The sequence below is a fragment of the Psilocybe cubensis genome, chromosome 10, assembly GCF_017499595.1.
Source record: "Psilocybe cubensis strain MGC-MH-2018 chromosome 10, whole genome shotgun sequence".
NCBI classification, from domain to species: domain Eukaryota; kingdom Fungi; phylum Basidiomycota; class Agaricomycetes; order Agaricales; family Agrocybaceae; genus Psilocybe; species Psilocybe cubensis.
The window spans coordinates 1,503,577-1,528,631 of record NC_063008.1 but is presented as its reverse complement, the minus strand read 5'-3'; the positions used below and the strand labels follow the sequence as shown (position 1 = coordinate 1,528,631).

General features: G+C 45.5%; 8 protein-coding genes across 8 annotated transcripts; 3 read left to right on the top strand and 5 right to left on the bottom strand.

The window, feature by feature from the left end:
• Window positions 1-514: 514 nt before the first annotated feature.
• Window positions 515-3,348, top strand: JR316_0010749 (uncharacterized protein; the record flags this gene model as incomplete). Its single annotated transcript, XM_047896414.1, has 2 exons — window positions 515-1,428; window positions 1,488-3,348. The coding sequence occupies 2 exons, from the start codon at window positions 515-517 to the stop codon at window positions 3,346-3,348; spliced, it is 2,775 nt and encodes a 924-aa protein (XP_047744459.1).
• A 2,082-nt stretch (window positions 3,349-5,430) lies between these two features.
• On the bottom strand, window positions 5,431-6,594 carry JR316_0010748 (uncharacterized protein; the record flags this gene model as incomplete). The annotated part of the gene is made up of 6 exons (XM_047896413.1): window positions 5,431-5,445; window positions 5,615-5,703; window positions 5,776-5,892; window positions 5,946-6,081; window positions 6,146-6,403; window positions 6,463-6,594. 6 exons carry the CDS (start codon window positions 6,592-6,594, stop codon window positions 5,431-5,433), a joined length of 747 nt encoding a protein of 248 aa, XP_047744458.1.
• A 1,089-nt stretch (window positions 6,595-7,683) lies between these two features.
• JR316_0010747 (uncharacterized protein) lies at window positions 7,684-8,243 on the bottom strand (the record flags this gene model as incomplete). The annotated part of the gene is given in 2 exon segments (XM_047896412.1): window positions 7,684-8,185; window positions 8,197-8,243. The coding sequence occupies 2 exon segments, from the start codon at window positions 8,241-8,243 to the stop codon at window positions 7,684-7,686; spliced, it is 549 nt and encodes a 182-aa protein (XP_047744457.1).
• Window positions 8,244-9,466: 1,223 nt separating this feature from the next.
• JR316_0010746 (Cytochrome b-c1 complex subunit 2, mitochondrial) lies at window positions 9,467-10,968 on the bottom strand (the record flags this gene model as incomplete). Its single annotated transcript, XM_047896411.1, has 5 exons — window positions 9,467-9,556; window positions 9,614-9,691; window positions 9,746-10,526; window positions 10,590-10,711; window positions 10,765-10,968. 5 exons carry the CDS (start codon window positions 10,966-10,968, stop codon window positions 9,467-9,469), a joined length of 1,275 nt encoding a protein of 424 aa, XP_047744456.1.
• Window positions 10,969-12,401: 1,433 nt separating this feature from the next.
• JR316_0010745 (Methyltransferase pytC) lies at window positions 12,402-13,687 on the bottom strand (the record flags this gene model as incomplete). Its single annotated transcript, XM_047896410.1, has 4 exons — window positions 12,402-12,893; window positions 12,944-13,049; window positions 13,245-13,372; window positions 13,433-13,687. The coding sequence occupies 4 exons, from the start codon at window positions 13,685-13,687 to the stop codon at window positions 12,402-12,404; spliced, it is 981 nt and encodes a 326-aa protein (XP_047744455.1).
• Window positions 13,688-14,527: 840 nt separating this feature from the next.
• Window positions 14,528-18,497, top strand: JR316_0010744 (DNA polymerase lambda; the record flags this gene model as incomplete). Its single annotated transcript, XM_047896409.1, has 15 exons — window positions 14,528-14,637; window positions 14,748-15,212; window positions 15,263-15,944; window positions 16,004-16,359; window positions 16,412-16,670; window positions 16,731-16,832; window positions 16,893-16,961; window positions 17,023-17,098; window positions 17,155-17,246; window positions 17,300-17,399; window positions 17,458-17,577; window positions 17,641-17,806; window positions 17,854-17,924; window positions 17,986-18,188; window positions 18,309-18,497. The coding sequence occupies 15 exons, from the start codon at window positions 14,528-14,530 to the stop codon at window positions 18,495-18,497; spliced, it is 3,060 nt and encodes a 1,019-aa protein (XP_047744454.1).
• Window positions 18,498-19,942: 1,445 nt separating this feature from the next.
• On the top strand, window positions 19,943-20,459 carry JR316_0010743 (EG45-like domain containing protein; the record flags this gene model as incomplete). The annotated part of the gene is made up of 4 exons (XM_047896408.1): window positions 19,943-20,012; window positions 20,065-20,084; window positions 20,148-20,235; window positions 20,299-20,459. 4 exons carry the CDS (start codon window positions 19,943-19,945, stop codon window positions 20,457-20,459), a joined length of 339 nt encoding a protein of 112 aa, XP_047744453.1.
• A 521-nt stretch (window positions 20,460-20,980) lies between these two features.
• JR316_0010742 (Hsp70 nucleotide exchange factor FES1) lies at window positions 20,981-22,273 on the bottom strand (the record flags this gene model as incomplete). Its single annotated transcript, XM_047896407.1, has 6 exons — window positions 20,981-21,152; window positions 21,203-21,542; window positions 21,594-21,771; window positions 21,822-21,955; window positions 22,011-22,038; window positions 22,097-22,273. The coding sequence occupies 6 exons, from the start codon at window positions 22,271-22,273 to the stop codon at window positions 20,981-20,983; spliced, it is 1,029 nt and encodes a 342-aa protein (XP_047744452.1).
• Window positions 22,274-25,055: the final 2,782 nt, after the last annotated feature.

Sequence of the window (25,055 nt, the reverse complement as noted above, 5' to 3'; positions counted from 1 at the left end):
TCTACTAGCACTGGGGAGATAGTCACGCTGTGGAAAGTGTGCAAGTAGTCGAAGTTTGCTCTGGTTTGCTGTTTTGTCATATAGCACAATATGCCGACTTGTTAATTTTGTGAAAAGCATAGTCAGAACAACTATTGTTGCCATGTTCACAGGACTCAAGCTCAAGACATTGTGGCTGTTCGGTCATTTCCCCTAACCGACACATAATTTGTTGCCCAAATACATGGTGCGGTCAATTTGGTCCGTATATCAACACATCGCTGCATATATTTCAACTTTCAATTCATCAAGTTGAAATTTCACGAGTCATAGTCCTTCAAAAAGTTTATCTAGGTGACTCTATGCGGCATTCTCCCTTGTTCTGGGCGAGAAATCTGACTCCATCCTCGTCCCTTCGCAGCCTTACTGACTCATCCACGACTTCTCTGATTGCATCGGGTGCTCGTTTACGGTTAGCTCATATATATATATACCAAAAACTACAATCGTTCGCAATACTTCAACGTCGACAATCATGCCCTCCACCACTTCCAAGTCTTCTTTCGGCCAGACTCTCCACTTCATCACCGATATCAAGCTCCAGGAGCTCGAGAAGCAACGCATCGCCTATCAATCCCATGCCAAAGTCCTTGAGGACGCCAAAGCCCTAGGCGACTCCGGCGACATCATAAAAAAGGTCGAAATCCTTGCCAAAGCAGTTAAGGCATGGACTGGGTCTGGATCCGTCGATGCCTTCGAAAAACTTGTCGGCAACAAATTGGAGCTGTCGAACCTCGAATTTTGGCTTCAACAGGCGAAGAACGACCCAAGCTTCAGCCGGGAGATCGCTGAGGGCTGGGCATCAACACTGGAAAAGCACATCCATCACAACATCGTTCGATTCGACGCCGCAAAGTTATTTGGGAACCTTTTCAATGAGTGGTTGGCGAGTGGGGACTCTGTAGCGGTGGTGTACGAGGAAGATGCTGATCAGAAAAATGTGGCGTCGGAGGGAGAGACGGGGGCTGATTTTGTGGAGATTGGCCGGAAGGAGATGTACGAGCAGAAGGAAAAACTTGTCTCGATTATCTTTGACGACTACCCCATCGATGTCAGCAAGTTAAAGGAATATTTGGAAGGCCTTTTCGAGTCGGAGGAAGGGACCAAGGCCCTTGAGAAGCTGCGTAAGGAGATAAAATATTTCAGCCGTTGGCTTCAGCGCAACCCAATCACCAGCAACGACGTTCGGAACACGATCAAAGGGCTATTAGCTTCCGGACTGATGGACGAAGAAAAACGCACAACCCTCAAGGCGTTCCAGGAGAACCAGATTGTAATTGACGAGATAGCGAGTGTGTTGACGATGCGCATGGCCGGTATCGATTCTTGGACTTGGCCTAAAGAGGGTATTTTGATCGAATTCAGGCGACATCTAAATGGGAAATACAGGTATGCTAGCTTTGTTTAATTTACCCTCTTTCTTTTCTGATGTGAATAATTTATTATAGAGCTTTCACTGATCCAGAAATCATCGATGCTCTTCTTCTTCATTACATTGGTGTTACATGGCAAGTAAAGCTTAAGGCTTGCCTCCTCAAAATCTTCGAGGGGAAGGCCTGGCTTCGCTCTGATCCCCCCAATCATAAAGCCAAGGAACAAAGAATAGAGCAACTTCGAGGCGATGATGGTTCTTCGTCGATCGACGCTGAGCGTAAAGATGCACAGAAACAGCATTTCTTCATGACCCAGCTGCAATCTTCCGCCAGCAACACGCGGCCGTACGATGAAAACCAAGTCGACGATCACAACTCCAAAGAACTCCAGGATTCTTCAAAGATCAAGCAGAAGCTCCTTCACATTATGACTACAGAATGTTATCTCAACACAGCATTGCACGGGTCCCATGCAGCCGTCTGCTCTGACCTGGAGTGGTTCGGGCCTTCGCTTCCCCACACATCCATCCTTACGATCCTCGAGTTCTTCGGCATGTCCAAGACATGGCTAGGCTTCTGTAAGCAATTCCTTTCCGCGCCTGTATATTTCCCTGGGGAATCGGAGAGCCGGGTACGCAGACGGGGAACACCTATTAGCTATTCTCTCAGCACGCTGTGCGGCGAAGCTATCATGGCTATCATGGACATTGCCGTCAACCAGCGTGCGAATGGGCTGTACCTCTACCGGATGCACGATGACCTCTGGCTCTGGGATGCGGATCCCAAGAAGGTCGCCGACGGTTGGGCAGAGATGAACAAGTTCGCTGGACTTGTTGGCCTCACATTCAACCAAAAGAAGACTGGCTCAGCATACGTTGGGCCTCCCAACGAATCTGCTTCCAGGCTTCCCGTGGGCGAGATCATCTGGGGCTTCCTCAAGTTCGATCCCGCTCAGTCGCGGTTCGTCATTAACCAAGCAGATGTGGATGTACACATCGCGGAAATGCGCCGCCAGCTTGCCAGTACCAAGTCTGTGTTTGGCTGGATTAACGCATACAACAAATACATGGCGTTCTTCATGCGCAACTTTGGCGGCATTCCCGCGAACTGCTTCGGGAAAACTCATATCGTCAGCATGATCGAGACGTTAGCGCGCATCCAGCGTGAGCTCTTCCCGGTAACTGGCACGGACAGCAATGATGGCGGGGCGGTTGGGTACCTCAGGAAAACACTCCGTGAGCGGTTCGGCGTCGCGGACTTGCCTGAAGGATACTTTTACTTCCCGATCGGTAGTGGAGGGCTTGAGCTAAGGAACACCATGCTTGAGCTCTTCGCGCTCCAGCAACGCGGAAAACCTCTGTCCACGTATACATATGATGACGACTCTTCGGACAACAGTGAAAATGGAGATGTGTCGGACGCTTCAGACACGTCTAGTGAACCTGACACCGATATATCGGACGACTCGGATGCCTATGACCTGGACAAGGATGCCACGATGCCAGAGCAGATGTTCGTGAAGCTCATGGAAGGCGACCGCCAAAGGTACAACCGCTTCCAGGAGGTTTGGGACCGGGACGAAGACAAGCGACGCGCCAAACACACCGTCTTCTACCTCCAAGGTGTTGAAGACAAGTTCATGTCCTTCGAAGACTTCACGTCCTTGCGTGAATCCTGGCTTTCTGGTTGGGGACAAGTTTACAATTACATGCTCTGCTTGCCGGACGAGTTCCCATTGAAAGTTGTACCGGCGCTTCGTGAGAGTATGGATAAATGGAAGTGGAATTCTACTGGATGGTATGAGAAGTGGGTCGTCAGCATGTACGGCGAGGAGATTGTAAAGAAGTTTGGAGGCTTGGAGGTTGTGGATCCCAATTTGATTCCGGTTGGGATGGTACAGTTGTTCAGGAGCTCACGAATGAAGCTTGACCAGTGATTCTGGCTAGCAAACAAAAGGAGGTCATACCTTCCACCATGAAATGTACCTATATACAGCCTTGGGACGCTGTAACATAATTTATTTGTATTTTATTTGTAGGAACTCATGCTTCAAATTAAACCCTGCCAGTGACTAAATCGAAAATCAGTGGTGTTTCACCATATTCACGATTTCGATACCACGGCCACCCTGCTCTGGATTTCCAAATTCATCCACATAACCTGCTCCAAGTCTACATCGATTCATGATCTAGGCCGTTTGTATAAGAAAAAAATTTAAACTTGGTCAAAAAGGAACAGTCACCTCAAAATTCATCTGTGAGAAATACTGCTCGAGCTTCTTGGATGGCACATCCAGTGTGAATGATACACCCGAGCCATTTGCAAGTCGGTGGTGAACTAACGACGTCATGTTCCCTGCAAGCATGTTGTGTCAACTACAGAATAAACTTAGAACAAATAATGTCACCGACCTTGATTCCGGTGCTCAGGGGCAGTAAAGGCTATTTTGAGATACCAGGTTTGACATAATGACCAACTCGCAGGATCATCGAGGGAATAGCAAGCTGCTCTCCAAGATTCATTTACTACGGCTGGGAACTCCCATAGTAAGCGCTGTAGGAACAAGACCAATCAGCCGAGAATTGCGTATCCCTTTGGTTTGTTTAAATCCTTACCCATAACCCCTGAGTGCCTATACATTCTCCTAGAGCAATTATCCCTGAGAAGAGGAGGACGAAAACGTTCCAAAGCGCAAGGCGTTTCTGGGGAGGAAGCCAGACTGATACGGCAGCAAACTCCTCTTCGCCAGTTTCTTTGGATTTGGTGCAAAGTAGATCAATTACTCCCCCAACCTGCAAACATGAATGGAGTAGAAATGAGAGGTAGAGTTGAAGAGCAACAACGTGTCTCGATGACGGCTTTTCGTTCTATTGGCACATAAACGATCAATAACCCCGATGAAAGGCTCAAGTATCTTATCTAGCAAACTCACTGTAGTCGTGCATCCGAAATACGCAAGCAAGGGGTCTTCTGTAAGGCATCTCGTCCCAAGCCTACATATCTGGTCGAAATCCTCCTTTGATGCTGTTCTGATATACGTTTTTTGCATCCTGGGCAGGTGTCCTTGAATGAAATGTGGGGAAAGATAACGAAGTTCCGTTCAATCATTAGTACCATTTTTATACATCTTCCACATTCCCACTCCTGTGGACGATCTTGTGTACTGAATCGATCCGAGGACATAGAGAAATGAATAAACGTTGCCCGCTGGCAGGATCTTTGCGGAGCATGACCCCGATGCTTAGTCTGCGATAAGTTAATGGCTTAGCACATTGACCATACAGGAAACTCACTTTCAAAGTGCTATCTACACGCCGCTTGTACAGCCGACACTTTCTCCATCCATTTTATTTAGTGCCACCATCTGTTTTGGATGTGGTGGCGGACCGAACACCGACAAATAGAAGCAGCAAGGGGATTAAAAGCAGCTCATAAACGGTATTCATGTTCCACAGGAACTCAAAGCTCACGAAAATGCGGTCATGAGCGTGAAAGGAGGGCCGAAAGTGTGATATCGCGACCCTTAAAATACCTGTGCGGAGCTATTTTAGGAATGGGGTCGGCCTCGGCCATGCTCGGGTTAAAAACAGATGGGTCGCCACCGAGGGTAGTGTCAGGTGTGATTAAGATCATTGAAGCCAATAGCTGTATAAAAGACTTCATCACATCGGAAGCATATAGATGAAGCAAGCTCGAAAGACCTAATGCCATAGTTGAATTGATCTGTCTTGTTATATAAATGAATTTCATGGCAGCTCCTGGACCAAGTTGGGAATTGTATCGAAACAACGTTTCGCGTTGAATAAGTGAGAGGTTGTCGGGTAATTCATAGACGGCGGAGGCTGATAGGAGGCGAACAAAATGCGGTTCAGGGATGTTAAGTGGCCTACTATATTTGGGCTTAGCGCCAGGTTAAGCGCTCGTATATGATTTCTTGGCCTACTTCAGTGGCAGCCAACACAAGTGATATGCTTGAAAGGTGATTATATTAGAGCGGGTATATAAAGATGTAGGCATACTACATTGCTAATGTCTACGAAAAAAAGTAAAGCCAAGTAGATTTGATAGAATAAACCTACATCGACCTTAGTGAGTCGTAATCACGAGTCTAAGGGTCTACTGGTTTGGGCGGCCACTGTAAGAGATGTGCGCACATGAACATGAGTAGGAATACAGGTACGTCAAATTCGGTTTTGACTGACCTTCGCCATTGCCCAGACTTCTACGCCGACTGCTTCCTCCTTTTTGGCGTTGATTCCGCGGGCGTCAACCTTTCCCTTTCCAAATCCTGCTGCCACAGGATTCTAATAGTTTTCATCTTTAATCATGGACTCACAAAACAGATATGAAAACTTTGGAAAACTTGCCTCAAAGCCTAGATGAGCATAAATATCCCGAGACTTTTTCGACGTGGCCTCAAGGGTAAGAATTGCATTAGGAGTCAAGGCAATATGCTCCCGAATGAGGAGCGAAACAAACCCTGTTGATAATTCATTTATATGCATATCATCAAACTCAAGTGTTGTATCATACCTTTTCCTTGAGCTTCCGGTGCTGTAAATGCAAGCGCCAGGTACCACGATTCCTCAGGAGAAGCTTTGGAATTTGCAGCTTTGAAAACATCTTTCATCTTTTTTTCAGCAGCTGATTGATAGCCAAACACGATGCGCTAGAAAAATGCGGTCAACAAATGCGATATCAGACGCTTTTATTCAGAGACAGCAGGCACCCACTCTGAAACCAGTCATACCCCAACCTTTCAGAACCGGAAGTATTCCTGCTCTTACAATGGTGGGTACCATCCAAGCCTCCAGACGTTTATGTGGTGGAAGCCAGAGACACCCTGAGAGGATACGTTCCTCTTCCGAACCTTCTTTCTTCTCGACAACAACTGTAATTCGTCCTCCAATGATATGGCATGCCTTCGTTAGGAAAGCTATCATTGCTCGTCTGGGTTTGCATGGCTTCAGATCTTTCTCTAAATCTAGAAACTAAACCGATCGGATGAAATTTCAACCATGTTCAAGTTGGAGCTTGAACGAATGCATACCTTTTTGACGTTTCCAAAGTAATTGTAAACGGGATCAGCGATAAATGCTCTTTGCGCAGTGTCAATGAATTCGTTGAATTCTGATGTTGTAGCAAGCCTGACATAGGGCTCTCGAGTCTTGGTATCTGGCATTGTTCTGATACTGACGGTGAAAGTTGACAACCAACTGAACCGTTCAACATGGTCATGTCATCGCGAGACCTCCCACTGGAAATTCAGAGGTTCGGGTATACCGGTTAACTTTGCCGCACGCGGCAACATGTTTTGACACTGCGGAACAACGAATTGAATTCTGGATTCCCAGGCTTCTTCGTAAAGACCGCAACTTCCTTTGGCCAAAGGTCAGCATTCGCAGCAGCTTGATACTGCTAAATTCAAGCCATTTATGTAGTTGCCTCGAAGAAACATCGGAAACATCTCTGGCCAACTGTTTGTCCTTTCTTGTTGATCCGTGATTTTGTGAATGTAGAAAAATTTTAGAGGCGTGATAACATCCCTTACTACTACTAGTACTAGTCAATTCGTCCATGATTTGATACAGCACAACTCTTTCAACTTTCCGCAACAAGGCAGCGCACCGTATACTCACCATATACGTGTGTTAAAACACTTTTCCAGGAGGTTACCAATTTCCACCAACTGCGGCCCCGATCTCTGAAGTCGCCAGTGAAAACATTTGCCAATACTGGACCGCACCGAGGCGAAGAACCCTAACTCATGCAATCCACACCTCCGTCCTGTTGAGTCGTACATTTAGCGTTCGTGGTGAAAGGACGACTTTGCAGCTCCCTTAGCCTTGATGATGGTATCGTGGTGATTGTATTTTGATGTTTCGTTTACTTGTCTATTCAAGGGTGTAAAAGAAAGATAGTGACATTCGCCAAGCCCTCCCTGCGGCACAGCGCCTCAAATCTAATTTTAGATCACTTGATGCCCCGTTGGAGGTGCACAAAGTACGTACTTCTCGAGCACGAGTCTCGGCCAGGGAACTGATTAACTCAAGGAAAACTTCATGATGTTACGCAGTAAATAATTAGTGTAAGCAGCACTGATTGCGCAGGTATGCTTTAATTTAGCAGAATTAACAGTACATCTAATTAAAATGCCTCAGCCCCTCCATAAGCGTAGTCAAGAAGAGGCCCTAAAGTCATTCATTTCAGTAAGCTGGATGGAATAGAAGTCTTATCAGATACGTACATCGTGTTGTGCCTAGAATCCTTTCTATAACCTGGTAGCAATTGGAGAGCCATGCCCATAAGTGGAAGGGAGCTCTCCATACGATTGCTGGTAGTTTTTGCTTGGTTGAGCATCCATAATCGATGGTCGACTTGGTGATTTAGACGTCGACGATTTTGTTGATTTAGAGGCTTTCGAGGGTAGGCACGGAACGCCGGCAACGAAGCCATATGATGTCGACAATTGACCAAATGCGGTTTCATAGTCCTTCGTCGAGCGAGATTCTGTTAAGGTCGACTGCGACGATACGTTGGAGTATATCGACGCTTTTGAAGTCGTAACGCTCGATTTTTTGGTTTGCATCTTTTTGGGAAGGGATGGAATATTTCCAGTGAAACCGTATGTCGACGCCAACTGTCCAAAAGCTGCTTGCCAGTTTTTTGGGGATTTTTGTGGTGTAGAGGACGAGGCAAGAACAGAAGAAGACGAGGATGATTGCATTGCGATTAGAGGAGGTTGTTTTCTTGCTTTGAAGTGATTGTTGTATCTGTGAAGAACGTTATAAGGCTCATAGCCGTCGTCGACTGGTCTTTATACTCGTCCATAGTTGATTTTTCTGAGAGGTGCGTTGTTGTTGAAAGGCGCATCGATGGCAGCTACGCCTCCGTATGTGACTCATAACCAGAAGAGCAACAAGCCTCTCGCTTGACATCGGGGGCGTGTCTTTGTGCGTTTCACTGTGCGCCGTGCAGGCAACAGATATATTGCTCGTTGGAACAATGGTCGATTAACCAACTCCGATGATCTCGTGTAAGCGCAGACTAAAGCACAAACCTGTAGCTCGCATATAAAAGGAAACTATAGGCACACTACAGTACCACCGATCATGACGCCGGATGCGAGTCATAGTGAGTCATTTTGGAAGCGATGACAAGTTATATTCTATGGGTATAATAAATAGGCGTCTGATCCTATCAAACGGGATCACCTCGACCTTGAATGTTTGGAAATGGGTTGGGTAAGGTTGGGAATCGATTTCCAGAGAAAAAGCGAATGGATGGTAAATATTCGGTGAAAGTGGATCTCGGTGGAACTGTTATTCAACTTGAACTATTAATGTACCGGTCATGGGAGAATATCACACTTACATGCCTTCAAAATACATCCAGCCTCAAGGGACGATATGTAACTACTCTACTCGGGGAATCTCCTCAACATTCATCTGAACTCCGCCCCAAATCTGTAGCTAACAAATATGGTGCAAACGATTCCATTTTAGGAATGCTAAGGCAACCCCAGTCAGTGCCAGTAATACGGTTACAGGCTCGACTTTTCAACTTGCAGACTCCTCAGGACAAAGAGTCTCTAAGTGGATTAATTGAAATATAAAGAGTACACACCTGTTTGCTACAAATTTATTTTCAACACAAAGTCAAACATGTATTTGATATTACACTCTCGCGGGAACGTCAGACGCAGCTGGCCGCTGACACACGATAAAAATACAGTCACTGGTGTGATAGTTGGCTACATTTAAACGCCCTTCGAAAACAGGATGAATCTAGCTGGGGTCGGGATGTGACACTCACTATTAATACTATAAGTCCTCAAAATGGCTGGCAAAGAATAGAGATTTTGAGTTAGACGAGGAGCAGATGTTTTCTGCATAGCACAAATGCTTTCCCCGAATGTTGTTAGGCCATTTGTGAAGTCAGTAAGAAAGTGAAACGCGACACTGAAGCGATGATCCAAAATGAAAGATTTATGATGAATTATTGGAAAAGTATGCCTTCTAAACAATACTTCAACATCGTCCCATTCTACGTAGTCAGAGACCCAACTCGTCGGCGTAAGGAAGAGCGTGCGAGTCTCCAATGGCGACGAAAGTTGGCTTCGCGGACAGCAGCGAGGCAGTGGCCTAGTAGTAGTCTATCAGCATGGAACGGCGACGGCGCCTCCTGGAGAAAGAACCGACCTTGGAGAAAGCATCAACGTTGACGTTATCCAGCGATGACAAGGTGGATTCCAAGGAAACTTCTGAACCAGAGAAAGCCTGGACAAGTAGTTCGTCAATGAATGCAAATAACAAGGGAGATTACAACCATACCTTGGATCCGAGAGCTGTAACGAGTCCCTCCCGGGTGTCCACGGCACTAGCAGCAGCGAACTTGGCCTTGGAAACAGCGGACTTTAGTTCGTCGGCGCTGATACCTTTGGCGGCAGCCTTCAGAGCAGCGACAGCAGCCTTTCCGGCCTCCTTAACACCTTCGATAGTGGTTCCCTGAACGAGAAGACCGAACAAGGAGGCATCGGAGTAAGGAAGGTATACAGGTTGTACTGATGTACCTTTAGGAAGGGAGGAGATAGGGGAGATACCCTGAGACCACTTGACGGAAGGAGTTGTCGAGAGATGTGCAGCGAGGGTAGCAAGCTCCGCTGATGGCGCTCCAGTCGTTCCGAATCCAACGAAGACAGTTTGAGGGCCGCCATGACCATCCAAACGAGTCTCACCGCCGAAATATTTTGTGGCAGGGGAAGAAGCGCTAGTGCCAGCAGCAGCCTTGGCTAGGGATTTCTCAACGAGATTGGAGAGAGTTGCCTGGTCGATACCGGTACCAATGACGGCAATGTTGCCCTTAGTGAAGGCAGCTGAGGCATATGACTTGATGTCCTCAACAGTGATGTGATTGTGGGCAGGGGCAAACAGGGAAGAACCGAGGCCGGAACGGAAGGCAAGTTGGTGGGCGGCCTCGATAGCACGGGTAGCGGGGTCATGGGTAGCAGATTCCGCCTCTGCGGCCACTAGGGGCGCGACATATTCCTCAAATTCATGACGAGCAAACTTGGCCGAAGTGACAAACGAAGTGAGAACGTCCACGAAGTAAGGGCTGAGATATTCAGCCCTCTAAAGTTAAATGAAAGTCATAAGCGACTGAAACTAGAGGACTCACGCATCCGCCTTCAAGAATTCCGCGGTCAACGCCAAATGTTCCCGTCCAAGGGTCGAGTATAAGACACCACCATACAGCTCACTCTCGCGAACGGTCCCAATTGCTGATCGTGCCTTGGTGCTCTAAAGACTTCGATGAGAACCGCTCTGGGATATTAGATTCATGCATCGCTTACCTTGAATGCAAAGTTTTTGAGAGCGTTGGCGACACCCTCCTTGGGTTCGAAACGACTGCCAGCTTTTACGAGGACGGTGACGGAAGCAGTGGGCTGATTATGGTCGACCGCAGCGACCTTGACACCAGAGGTATCGACGACGGTGGCGAATGAGCGCGTGATGCGCTGTACGTTGCGCGCTGTCGACGCTCTTGCGGCCAACATGACGAAGATTTTTGAAGTAATTGGGAGAAAATCTGGTGTTACTCGAGTTGGCCGTTATTTCGGAGTTTGTTGACACCTTTCCGAATCTGTCCGCGCCTGCCTTTCCATTTTGGGACTCTCTGCCAAACCTCGACCTTCACCAATGAAACGCGTCCAATTTCAGGTCAGGTTTCGAGCCATGGCGTTTTGTACTTTCCTGCTTGACATTCGACTCTTGACTTTGGTCTGGCCCCTTTCTCTCATTTCCATCGCGTCTCTGGAATCTTTGCAGTATGGTTGTAACGATCCAGGCCCAGTTACCTCATTGAACAAACAGACTTTCTGCTCCCTCACCGTTCATGATCTATAATTAATGGGTTCTCTGGTAATCCTATATCCCGGTGGGGCCTTGCCACCGTCTCCATCTGGCAGCAGCTTTGCATTGTATGGGAGTCCTCTGGGACCTGAATAACATCGAACCCGCAGGCTATCTACTACAATTCTTCGAATCACGCTACCAAAGCGTGGTTGCAACAACAACTCGATTTTGAAGGAACATGAAAACTGCTATGAATATGCAGATCCATGCTTTTCACACCGAGTCAATCTGCCAAGCATCTATGCTTCTGTAAAGACTAGATGTTATTCTAGGGTATCTATAAGGTTCTGTCAACCGTTGCATACTATGCCTTTGCGTGGCCAACCCACGATCCAAGTAGCCTTCTAGGTTTAAACCTTTGCATCGCCACTTTGTGGAGGACAGAAACCTTGTCTCCCCCCGCTTTCTTATTTCAAATTGAACATAAATATCGACGTCAAGAAATCTAGAGGATGCAATAGCATCACTTATTTCTTTCGTCAAGGCGATTCAAAATATTTTCTGGTCACGGACAATCATCTTTTGTTGCGCAACACGGTGCCCATGATTTCTACAAACAGATATTGATCTCCCACAATTTGGATTCTGCATACCTGCCCCATCAGTCAGCATTTCAACTTGAATACCACATGGGCCAGAGCAAAGATATAAACGGATTCGTTTAACCGTTTTCCGCCAATCGTAACCCTTCAGGGTCTAAAGGCGTCGTCGCCTGATCTCTTCGCTTCTGCAAGCTGTCAACATTGTGCGGCAGCATCCCGTAATGGACGCTCCCATCCATTTTGTGCATGTCAAAAGCATATTGAACGTGGGTTTAACACCGCAGTGTAGTATCCACATATCATGGTTGTGTATGACATCCTTGTTTGTTCATACGGCTCCGAACAAAGGGTTCAGATATACCACAGAAAGGAAACGGAGTGGACGCAGCATTAAGGTGATAACATTAGCGAGACTAGCTAGAAAAGGTCGCGTCGGAAGAACAAGTACATGGTGTGTATCTATCTATACTATCACAATTTAAAACGGAAACGAGGCCATTCACAGTCCGCAATCCGCAGACATCAACTATGTATTATACCTTCCTTGCATGCACGATATACAATATGTTGACCAACTTCTTGTCCCCGCTCCTGATTTCCCGGATATATTCATCACAGAGCCGGTCTACGTCGCCTTCTGTCCATCCGGAGTCGATCAGAAGCGTCTTGACGGAGTCTGCATAACGGGTATTCATCTCCAGACAATATTCTCCGATGGCTCTTACACGGGAATTTGACCACGTTCCTACTGGGACTGAACGTGGTGAGGAAACAATGTCCCTAAAGGACCCGGTGTTTGCCAGAAGAGTGTGGATTTGTCCAGCAATGGGTCGAAGACCACAATGATTGAGCAGCGCCTGATTGATGGCTTCGTGAAACCGAGCCGAGGCAGGAGCGTAGGAAGCTGAGTCCTCACGGACCGTAAGGTCTACTGCTGGGTAAGGCGACCATTCAACGGATACAAATACACCCCCGGGACGGAGCACGCGAGCGACTTCTCGAATGAGTCGTGGACAATCTCGGACCTGATTATTCCCATTAGTAAGGGATTTGCGACAGACAATTGTTCACTTACGGCCATGGCAATTGTGCGAGCATTCACAAGGTCGAATGTTTCGTTGTTCCACCGAAGGTCATTGTTCACATCGTCCACTTCGAATTGCACGTTCTCCAAAGGATACCTGGTGGCAATGGGTACTGCCGAGTAGCGACACGATTAACATAATCTTGGATTTCCGATAAGGTAAAAGGTATTAATCACCTATGTCAATGGCTCGAAAACGGACTTGTGGAAACTGGTGTGCCATTTCCATGACCCTATGATGTATGACATCGGATTATCGATCGGATAACAGTGCATGGAGCGAATCACATACCATGTTCCTTTCCCTGTGCATAGATCCAGAGCCATGGTTCTTTGCGGGTCGGTAAACAACTCTACCTCAGGTCCTACACAATTTCCTTGAAAAAACTCTTTGAACAGTAGGTGTTGGAAATTAAGTCTCTGGGAAGCAAAAAATCCTTTGAGTAAACCGTTCCTTTCAATCGTTTGTGAGCCACACACCTCTTGTTCTGGGGCATCTACCGGCAAAGGGTAAGGTGATTGCCCGGAATGATAAAGACGGCCATCGCGCTCAGTAAAATAGCCAGGGAAGTCTTCCGCTTCGAGTTCAACGACAGAGGATGTATCATCGTCTGAATAGTCATGGTCAGACTCAACGTCAGATGTGTTGTTGTCAACGTCAGTCTGGGCGTCAAAGCCATTGTTGCCATTGTTGCCATTGCTGTGGTTGTGGGATGGGTCAGTTGGATTCGACATTTCGATGTGGAAGTATCGGTGAAGAAAGGGACTCGCACCTATTAACGGTTTTATACCCGCGACAATAGTCAGTTATCTCAGCATCGTGAACCGCTCCGATGGATCAGAATGCTGCAACAATTATCCATCTCTTGCAACGGACCTATACCCGAAATGAGGGTAATGCACAGTAAGCTGAGTTTTCTTTCGATAAACGTGGTAACTGGTCATCGCAGGTCTCCAGTATCCACGCAGGGGGCAGATGATGGTCCATATGCATGACGTGTTCTCCGTTGCGCAGTTGGAAATCATAGACTTTACCTCGGAATTAGCGTTTGGGCGTCTATTAAATTTGATATTAAAACAATATCGGCCCGTTGGCCGTCAGATTTGAAGTAAATCCCTGCAGTAACTTTGCAGATCTTCAAGACATCGCTCTTTTATGAAGCATTCGGTGCCAAACCGGAGAAATGTGGGACCTCACGGTCCTCAGCACTGGCACCGATGTCAGTGTTGTGATCTTCGCAGCTTCGGGTATGATGCTATGAGTAAATTCAGGGATCAAGCTAGATCCATGTGTAAACAAATCATGGTACACGGGATTATTTGGAGCACAAGCACAGATTAGAGAATCGCATTGCAGGAAAGATATAATAGACGTGGGAATTTTTTGTGACGTGCAAATGTGACTCCCTAGAAATTATTCACGTGACTTCGACGTGATCAGAGTCAGAATCGGTTTCGTTGTTGGTTGAACTCAGACACCGACATTGACAACATAGGTAGTATTCTTGACTCAGTCAAACATTATAAAACGTATTCCTCGAATCTACTGGAATCTACAGGATACTCTTGTAAAAGATGTCTGAATTCAACATCAAGCAGTATTATGCCGAACAAGATGAACACATGAACCTCAAGGAAGAGACTCTAGAGGAATATTCAACACGAACGACTTCCTCGAGACGCAGGTGAGCTGAATAACATTATGCCCAGGCACTGAATCCTCAAAACAGAAATTAAGTCAAGGCTCCTTTTCATATCCATCATCATCAAGGATAGAGCACGGTTTATTTTTAAGGGCCGAGAGTGACAAGACAAACGCGATTCTAGGCGCAGCTCCACCTGCAGCACCCCTTTTGCCATCGCACGATATAGCATCCGCCCCTGAACATCGCAGAACCAGCGAAAAACGCAAGGCATCCTTTCTAGAGCCTGTAGTACAGAAGGACAAAGTGATCGATTCAGATAAAATCAGGGCCATCACCAGTGACACCACTGGCTTGAACAAGATGCCGTTAGCACCCTCACAAACGAGCTTTGCTACACCGCAAAGGTCAGGCGACCCGAAAGCTCAGAAACCCAGTTCTCCAAGTTTAGAAGATATTGATTCTTTTACGGTTGACTTCGGTAATGAAATAATGTTCCTATCTAGTGCAAATGTTGAAAGACGGGACCTCATTCCGATAGATGTCCCTCCCACAGTACAGAAAAAAAGACGTGTCGACGGTATTCGCAGTCCGCAGATACCTGATACATGCAGCCCGTAGGTCCATCTGCTATCCGCCATTTTTTCCGCTGACTTGGTTTTTATAGCATATCCAGTTTCTCCGTTAGCGCAGTCCATTCTCCTCAAAAGGTTAGATCGGCTCCGAAGGATGACAGTGGTCCTTCAGTTCTCCGTCAAGTGGTCCCGTTGCACTTGGTCTCCCAGGCGGTTGAAATAGAAGCAAAGTCGAACAAAGTACCATCGGACCCTCCAACTTCCCCAATAGAGGACCCCAGCATGGTCATTGAAATTTCATCTTCTAACGATCCCGTGGCAATAAAACCTCTAAAAAATGCTCCGAGTAAGATGTTGCTCGATATTCAAGAACGAATCGCCGCAAAGCAGGCTGGAAAGGGTCTCGATAAAGTACTGAAAATTTCCTCAAATTCAGAAATGGCAAAAGCGAAGAGCAGCAAGCCGATTTCCTCTTATACCGTTAAGGAGGCCCTTGAACAACCGATCACAAAAACGGCATCGTCGGAGCAGAAAGGAAAGCAGTCTCATCTTTTCAACCCACTGAAGAAAATAACACAGGCGAAAAAGCCAGCTACGGCAAAAAAGGTCAGGGAGCTAATGTCCGGTGCCCAGTGTGCCGAAAAAGTACTGAGTGACCTCGCCTCAAACACGATCAAACTCCGGAAATTGCGTCCATTAGAAGGAACAAATATTTTATTCGTTGGCGCAGACGCACTCCATGCTACCAGGGATACTGAAGAGAAAATGACACAGGTATAATTTCTATATGCGTATACATGAGACATTCGATTTAGGATGTCCTCTCCCTGCAGATTGTCAGATACGGTGGGAACCTTATGCCAAACTATAATCCAGATACAACCTCGCACATCGTCTCGGCAGAGAACAACACCAGAAATGTACTTAAGGCAACAGGCGCCCCAAACGTCAAGGCCATTCCTGAGCGCATACCTATAGTTACTTGGAAATGGGTGGAAGCGTTAATGAATTCAAGATCTCCGGATGATATAGCAGAAAAACTGCGAGAGACATGGAAGTATCAGTCATTTCAATCTCGAGTTGTCTTGACTCCGATTACCTCGCTCAAAACATACAAAGAGTTTAAGAGGAAACAGCAATCAAAAGCTACGACAATAGGATACGGTGGCTCAGATTGTGAAGTCGCTGTGTAAGTCTGTGGTTAAAGTTTTTTCCCATACCAATTAATGTAACAGAAATAGGCCCTCGACCAGCAGCATTCCACCCGTCCCAAACGTTGGACAAGATGTCCCTTCAGCCACTGCTTCAGTTAACGATGATCAACCCCATGTAACTAACCGCCAAGTTGGCGCTCTTCTGTCACCGCCAAGCTCTCCTAGGATTCACAACATAGGAGTTTCAAAGGTACCAACGAGTTCCGCTGTTCTATGTAGCGATCCCAATGACCCGTTGGCCGAGTTCTATGGCCGCCCGCGAGAACAAAAAGAAATTGAAGAAAAAGTGAGTCGTAATTCTTCACGTTTTAACTAATTAAGCATGACAAATTTGTCCATCTTCAAGTTGACTAGTGGTGATGATATTAATATGATAGAGCAACGGGGTGGAGATGAGACCGATGAATCCGAGCCTGAAGACGGTAGGCCTTTGCCTCGATCGAAACGAGTTCGTCCATTGTTCCACCCTCATTTTTCTCTGTAACACTCTGAACAAGTGGATCGATAGGGCTGGACTTGCGATACCATGAGGCCCAAAACGAGCTCTCAGTGTCCAAATCAAGATATCATTGATAAGGTAGGAATATTTGCTCTGTATTAAAGATCTATGGCTCTTACAGATCACTTTGTGACGTCAGCTTGAAGAGCTGATGAAAATTCACGATTCCAAAGTCGGAAGTGATCAGGCTTGGCGTGTACGCGCGCTGAGTAAAGGTTGGATACAAATAACATTACAGCATTTTTCGATCTGTAACAAATATAATTAACAGCAATCGGTGCGTTGCGTAGTCACCCTCACCGCGTCAGGGGGTATAGCGATGCCAAACGCATTCCGGGAATTGGAGAAAAATCTGCGATGAAGGTAGATCTTGCTTGCTAGTTATGTCGAATGAAGCCGCTGAAATGATGTACCAGATAGACGAAATTATTAAGACAGGAGCTCTTCGACGCATTGTATATGAGAATTCCGAAGATGTACAGGTCACTAGTCTTTTTACTGGTATATACGGCGTCGGTAAGTATGTTGAATTTTCAAGAATGGTTTAATACCTTACTTGAGCGAAACCTTGCAGGGCAAACCATTGCCCTCAGATGGTACGCAGCTGGATGCCGCACGTTGGAAGACTTGAAAGTCGGCAAAGGTGGAGTCAAGTTGTCTTCAATTCAGAAAATTGGGCTCCAATTTTATGATGGTCAGTCTCATCCCCTGTTTTATTTTTTATATAAATTTACTGATACGTATAATTCGTGTTTAGATATAAATGAACGCATGCCACGAACCGAAACGAAACATATCTACGATCTTATCAGACCTATTGGTGACATACATATCTATGGGGATGTCGTAAAACTACTAACCAAACCTGCAGCACTTTCTATAGATTCAATTTTATTTGTTGAATTAATGGGGAGTTATAGAAGGTAACAATCATCATTAAATTGTCTATCTCATCTAAGTCGACTCTTAGAGGAAAAACCACCTGTGGTGATATAGACATCCTAATCACCCGACCAACCGATGACGGATTGACACATCGTGGTCAGTCGATCGATTAATTAATCATTTTCATACTTGCTGTGTTCTGATGGTGGCACATCAGGTGTTCTCTCGCGCCTTATTCAAGAACTTCACAAACACGGTATTATCACAGAGGACCTCGCTCTTCCAGACAACCCGTATGATCTCGAGGCAACATACCGAGGACTCTGTCGGCTTCCTGGATTAAAGGATGCGAAGAGAAGGAGAATTGATATATTGACTGTTCCATGGAAATCAAGAGGGGCGGCCTTGTTGTACTATACGGTACGTCCAATATGACTACGCAGAGGCCAAAACGAATAATGTCCTCTCTTATAATAGGGAGATGACATAGTAAGCTCTATTTCCGTTCATTGTTACACTGTTCCTTACAGTAACGTATAGTTTAACCGCGCCATGCGCCTCAAGGCTAACCATATGGGCTATTCATTAAATCAGAGGGGCTTGTTTGGCGGAGTAGTCCGCGACCCCTCTGATCGTCGTAAAAAACTTGACGATGGCAAGTTATCAAAAATTCTCTTGACTATACGCTCTGATTTCTATATCAGGACAAATAGTTGCCTCAGAAACTGAGGCGGAGATATTCGAGATCCTCGGCGTTCCATGGCAAGAGCCTCACGAACGGGTAAGAGGGTGATCCGAGAATCAGAACATGTTGATTGTTCCCAACGGTCTATAGAATCTCGTAGATTTACAGATAGGTGTGTGTTTTTGGAGTATTATGTTATGGTGTACTACGATGGATAATGCAGTATCGCAGGTGCAATTGAACTACTAGGTCAAATTAAGATTGCAGTACACCACCTTCCGGTAAACTTCGTATACCACCTGTGTTTCATACAAAGTTTCCCCCATTATTAGTGAATTTAAAGCTGGAAAATTCTGGAAACATTATCTTTTGAGCCGCTCCTTGATGGCGACATATCACTACAAAGACATCAAAATGAACTGTCCGAAATAGCGTTCCCACTGCACTCTGTACTTTGGCCACTCCATGGGCTCAAAGTATCACAGAAATAATACTTCTTCCACAATAGAACAACATTCTAGTGAGCTGATAATATTTTCCAAATTAAATACCATATTTTCCCGATGGATTCGGCGCTAAACAGTAATCACAGAATGTGCTCAAATAGGTCAGTTCAGAAGAAATTGTCTTTCCAATTGTTCGGTTTTCGGACCATGAATCTCACGGCGAGTATGCCATATGACATAAAGGCCCTAGAGCATTTAAATAACTTTTACTGTTTCAGTTTTCTAAAGCTGACACCTAAAGCTAAACTGTCACCTTAAAGTTACAATCATGTAATTCAACGCAATTCTCTTGACAGTTGTAGCAATTGTCGGTATATTCGGTGCATTTCCTAGTGAGGACATGTTCATGAAAGCTACTATCATAGGCTCATACGTGCTTCAGAGTTATAACCTGGCCTACCGAAACTTTTTCCGTTGTTCCGACCACGTAGTTGGTTGACCAAAATGACATTGTTCCAAAAATAGCTTTGGCGCTTAAAATACTGCTGACATGATCAATCTATCAATTGAAGTGGAGGCTTGCTTAAGAATACCATTCGATGAATTGGCTTTCTGGAACTCAATAATGTAATAGAAACTCTGTGGTTTATGCCTTCAGTATGGTGACTGAGTTTTTTTCCCAACCTGACTTCAACAGCAATTATGACACGTTGGTTCTATCATGCAACTGCACGACCGTTTCCATCGTTAATCATCTCTTCACTTAACTCGCAGTATGATCAATTTCTCCGGTCCCATAGATGTAGAGAAAGCCAAAGTTATAGTACTTTGATTCTCATTCGTTCCTTAGAAATATATCAATCTTTTACAATGCCGAGAGTTGGCATCCTAACTATAGTGTGGATTTCTTTCAACCTTTCATCTTGAGATAACATAGCACTTTGACAAAATATCGAAGCCAAAATGGCTTAAAAGGGAGTTTTCTCAATGGCATACTGTCAGACAAAAGCCTCCCGTTTTCTTTAAATCGACTTTATTCCAGCATGCGTTTCAGCAAAACATTCTTCGCCCTTGTTGCAGCTATTAGCGGAGCTGCTGCTTTTGACGGAGATGGTAGGTGTGACAGACTACAGTAAATGTCTACGTGCATTAAAGTTATGGTTAGCTACCTTCTTCTTCCCTGGAGTAAATCGCCTTTGTAACTGTAGAACGCCGTTTTGAACGTTGATCAAACTCTTTACAATCCAGCTCGGTGCTTGCGGCCTAGTTAACTCCGACAGCGATTTCATTGTGGCATTATCCACTACTCAATTCCAAAGCGGCGCCAAGTGCGGCAGTAATATTCAAGTCTACTGTAAGACCAGTTTACGTTCTCATCGTTCAATCGAGACCTGACCAGCTGTAATACCCGATGAAGTCAATGGCCAAACCGTCATGGCTCAAGTCGTCGACCTTTGTCCAGGTTGCGCGGCCAACGATGTTGATCTGTCCCCCGCAGCATTCAGTGGCCTCGCCAGCACGGATCTGGGTCGTATCCAGGTTTCCTGGGACTTCGTCTAAGTTAGTCATCAGGGCAGAGTGACGGGTTAGATTATAGAAGATATATTTATTCTTAACGTCGTATTACACTCCCGACTCATAATTATTATAATTTGAATCATGTTTCAAAGAATCCAAATCCTAAGTCAATTTTAGGAAACAATGCTGAATATCCTCAAAACGAGCGAAGCACTTGGCAGAAGAGTGAGCAATCCAAGTGCCGAAAATAGATCAACTCGATATGAGCCTGAGCTTATTGCCATGAAGCGCCCATGAATTACCCCGTTAGGTACTACTGTTTGGCACTATCCATGAGATGGCGCCTAACTGTTCGGTTGTTGAAGTATAGCAACAATCGCTAAAGTTGCAAGCCGTCGTGAGCTGACCACACATCAAAGCCACACCTGATATATCATGTGCATGTTATATTTCACGACGACCGACCCATGCTTCTGCCCTCGGGTAGAAGGGGTGAAATGGAAGCAAACGTAGAGTGATATGAGATATATTCGTACAATCAGATTAGTGTAGAAAGGAATATATTACAAAAGCTTTCCGACTAGTCCCGCGTATTCTTCTCTTGAAATGTTCCAACTTTCTAATAGCTGGCTCTCGCCCTTCTTCGTTTTCTGCGTTTGAATCCACGATTTCAGAGCCTCTTTCTGCGACTGGGACAATTCTCCCGAACATGACACAGCATATGTGAACAACAAACTGCATTGTGTGATGAGTTTGTATATATGAAAGTAAATGAGGACACTTACTGCACAGCCTTTTCTTCAAAATCTGCATCGGGCTCGACGCTCTCGCCATCATTGCCATATGGAACTGGGGTAACCACCCCGGAAATGATACTTTCCATAATGTTATATTCGCTTAAAGCAGATACGGTGGGGGAAGAGGTATTGCTGCGATTCGGGTTTCGTAGATTGGAGGCATGTGAATTGGAGAAGATAGGCTCGTCGGAAGTTGGAGCGGGACGGTGGTCGGGAGTCAAGATGTTGGCTGCTGTCGGGGCTGGCGTTGGGGTAGGACCGGAGCCATTGGGAAGAAGGAGAGAACTAAGAAGAAATACGACTTTTCGTCGGACCGTTATTGAAGGATCTAAATGCTAGTTGTTAGCACATTCGTAGAAGGAAAATTACATCTACAGACCTTGCAGTGATTCACGGAGCTTCGTCCATCCTGAGGGCCCTAAAGCTTGAACTGCAGGCGAATTGTGTTTCAACAACCCGGACAGGGCATATATGGCTTTAGCACGGATACCCGGTGACGATGAGGGGGACGGATCGAGAAATGACAAAAGGATAGGGAGTGGATTATACAACATGTACTGTCAAAAAGTCAGATATTCGTGCTGACTATAAAAACGAATCGACGCACGTCTTCCTGTGCAGAAGGGTTATTCTGCAAAGCGGTCCCAATGACCCAAAGTGCTTGGGTCCTGATTTCGGAAGTTGATGAATTGGATGTCAACAAGGACTGCAATGGTTCCCAGAGTTTAAGTTTCTCTAGATCTGTATTGGTACTTTAGAAAAATGTTCATTCAGAGAAACGAATAAAATGCGGTACCATTAGCATTATCGATATGTTCGATGAGCTATTAGTGCATCAAGTTGTGTCAGATTGCCCTAACTTCGAATATGAAAATTACTCACCATTTCCATATGATCCAACGCGTTGATCCTCTCATCTTCGCTTTTGGCATCATCCACCGCAATAGCCATGTCTTCTTTCATCTGAACGGAGTCTGGTTTCCCTAGAATCATGTCAATAATGGCTGGATCCAGGTCTTTGCGCTCCGCTGGCGGATGGTCGCTCGCGGCGGAATCCATCGGTGTAGAATTTTCTAACGACCATCGGAGAATTGACTGCATCTTGAGTTGTAAGTTGGTTGGGGTGTATAGTTATGGTTAATGTTACAAAGAGTACCACTCCAAAGGGAAAAGATATTCATTGTCGCAAAAATCTACGGAGTTCACGAAAAAGGAAGAACTTGCTCGAATGCACTCGACAAAAATCACGTGATTCCCTTGAAGCTTGCCGTTGTTTATTTTCAAAAGGTATCTGAGTTTGAATCCTTAGTAACCTTTTTTTTTCTCTCGTGGCGACTCTCTCTCTGGCATTGTTACCTTCTCCAAGTTCCGCATCCGCATCGTTTGTTCTGTCTTTTTTTGTAAGTGTCATTCTTTGCTCACCGCTGTAGTGATGATCCACTTTTATACCATACTTTACCACATTCCGAATGTCTATGTGGATTCCAATATCGATTTCAGCCTTGTCTGACCTCCTCGTTACAATAACCCCCGTCTTTTATAATGACCTACTCACACATCTCTCCTCAGGGTTTTCTTTCCCTTGTTTCGTTTGTTTGCAATGATTTGTGAGTATTCTATTCATTCCCTTTGGCTTCTTTTCTATGCTATCCTTTATTATTTGATGAATTTCTATTCGATGGGCGGACACGAACCTCTTGCCCATACCAAAGTCTCCCGGTGTACAAATGTGGAGGCGGGTGAGAGACCTGTTGATTTACATCGATAACCTGATTTACGTCTAACTTTTTTTTTGTTTTCTCAAGTCCATTATTTTGTTATCATCGCAGCTAACATCATTCCTATAGATATGACTCAAGTTGATTTATCTACCTGCATTATAATACCACTACATACCCCCCGTCTAATTCAATCCTCTTATCTACAATGCTTAACAATATTGCATCCGTCGTCTACCCTCATCTTCATCAAGACATACGATGCTTTGAACCGTCAAAAAAATTTCCGTTGAACATTTAATATCAACAAGTTAGCGGTTTGAAGTTCCCGGATAGATGTGACAGGCCCAGTTGTTCAATGTCATAACGCTAGACTTGTCGATGCTTTCTGACTGCAAAAGTTAATGATAGAATCACACTCCACACGTACTCCACGAGGCACCGTTCCTCGTTGGCACATCCCTCATCTCGGGCTGGGATACCTTTCTACCTTGAGTTGCGAAAGGCCGTCTGCGACCTACCTGACGAATGTTACCCCTTGTATTGCGTTTTCTTTTCTGTTCTCTAGGAATGGTCGAAGCCTACTGGCTCATGTCGGCCAGTGAGTATATGCGATTGTTGTTGCATACCTATGACTCTAAACTTGGTTCGAGTGCACAGATAACATATTGACCACACAAAGAATCGACCCAATCGTGGATAGCGGCTTCGTGTCCACGCACGTCCATGGAGGTATCGAAGTGATATGTCATGAACCGCAATACTATTAACCTTCAGCAATGCTTAGTTGTAGGAGGAAGCAACTTTGGCGTAAACTCAAATACCGATGCTCTGCGAAACAGTCAATGTACATCGATGCCAATCCTCCAGGACAAAAGCAATTACTGGTATCCAGTAGGTCTTAACTTTTCGGTACTGTTTTGTCAACCGAGTCGCTCAGAAATCCAAGCAATTATATTTTCAGTAACAAACATCTTTAAGCTAGCTTTGAATCTATACTAATAGTAGAGACGGTAGTTGGTCCAATGGAACATTTACTAGCGTTGAGGGAAACCCCGTAATGTTCTAAAATTTTACCTGCTGTCCTTACTTATCATTGACGTCTCCCTAGATGTATGCATATATCTACCCTCGTCCAAGCTTTTCAGACCCGTGACGCCCACAACTTATACAAACAGATTATCTCTTTAGTAATTCTCCCGGAAATACCACTGCATTTCCAAAAGATGTATGTCGAGGCTCGAAAACCCGTGGACTCAGAACTTACTACCCTGCATTACCAAAGTTTCGTATGATCTCTGGTAAACCACCCGCCATTACTTTTTCTTTGCTCTTGGGACCGAAAAACTAATCGAATTACAAGGTGACCTCACTTTGAGGACCCTCAACGCGTCCAGCTTTGCACAACAGGCTGTGACCTTTTTGTGTCTTGATTTTAGTGGTCAATCCTCTCGATTTAACGAGCTCCCGAAGACCAGATGCCCGTCTGGTATCCGGTCGCAAATAGTATGTTTTTATGAACTATATGTGTACTTAATGTCTCTCAATGTCCGTGTAGAACTTCCCGAGCTGCTGGGACGGCGTTGTGAGCATATTTGAACTGACCCATGCAGTCCGTTCCCACTTAATTTATTGATCGTCGGTATAGAATACCGACTCTCCGGACCATAAATCGCATGTCGCATTTCTGTCAACTGGCCCGGACAATGGGACATGTTCAGACCCAATGTTTCCCGTGACGATACCGCGTATTTTTATGGAGGTGGGCCATGAATTTCTTTCCTTAAGACATCACTGCTTAAAATGAAATGCAGGTGTACTGGGTGACTCAAGCTTTCGACGATTTTCGGAGACAGGCGGCGGTGCCCGACCAACCATTTGTGTTGGTGTTCATCATCTACTCTATTATTGTTCGTCGTTGAACATCTTGGCTTTTTCTTTGTTTCAGCTTCTCCAACGGCGATCCCACTGGCTACTCGTATCATGCAGGTCTGGTTAACTTAGCAAGATAATTCACATGATATTTATTGCGTTCAATTGTCAGACTTTATGAACGGATGGGACGAGGGCGTCCTCGAACAGGCTCTTGACGGGTGCAACTGTAACCCATACGGAGATCCTTC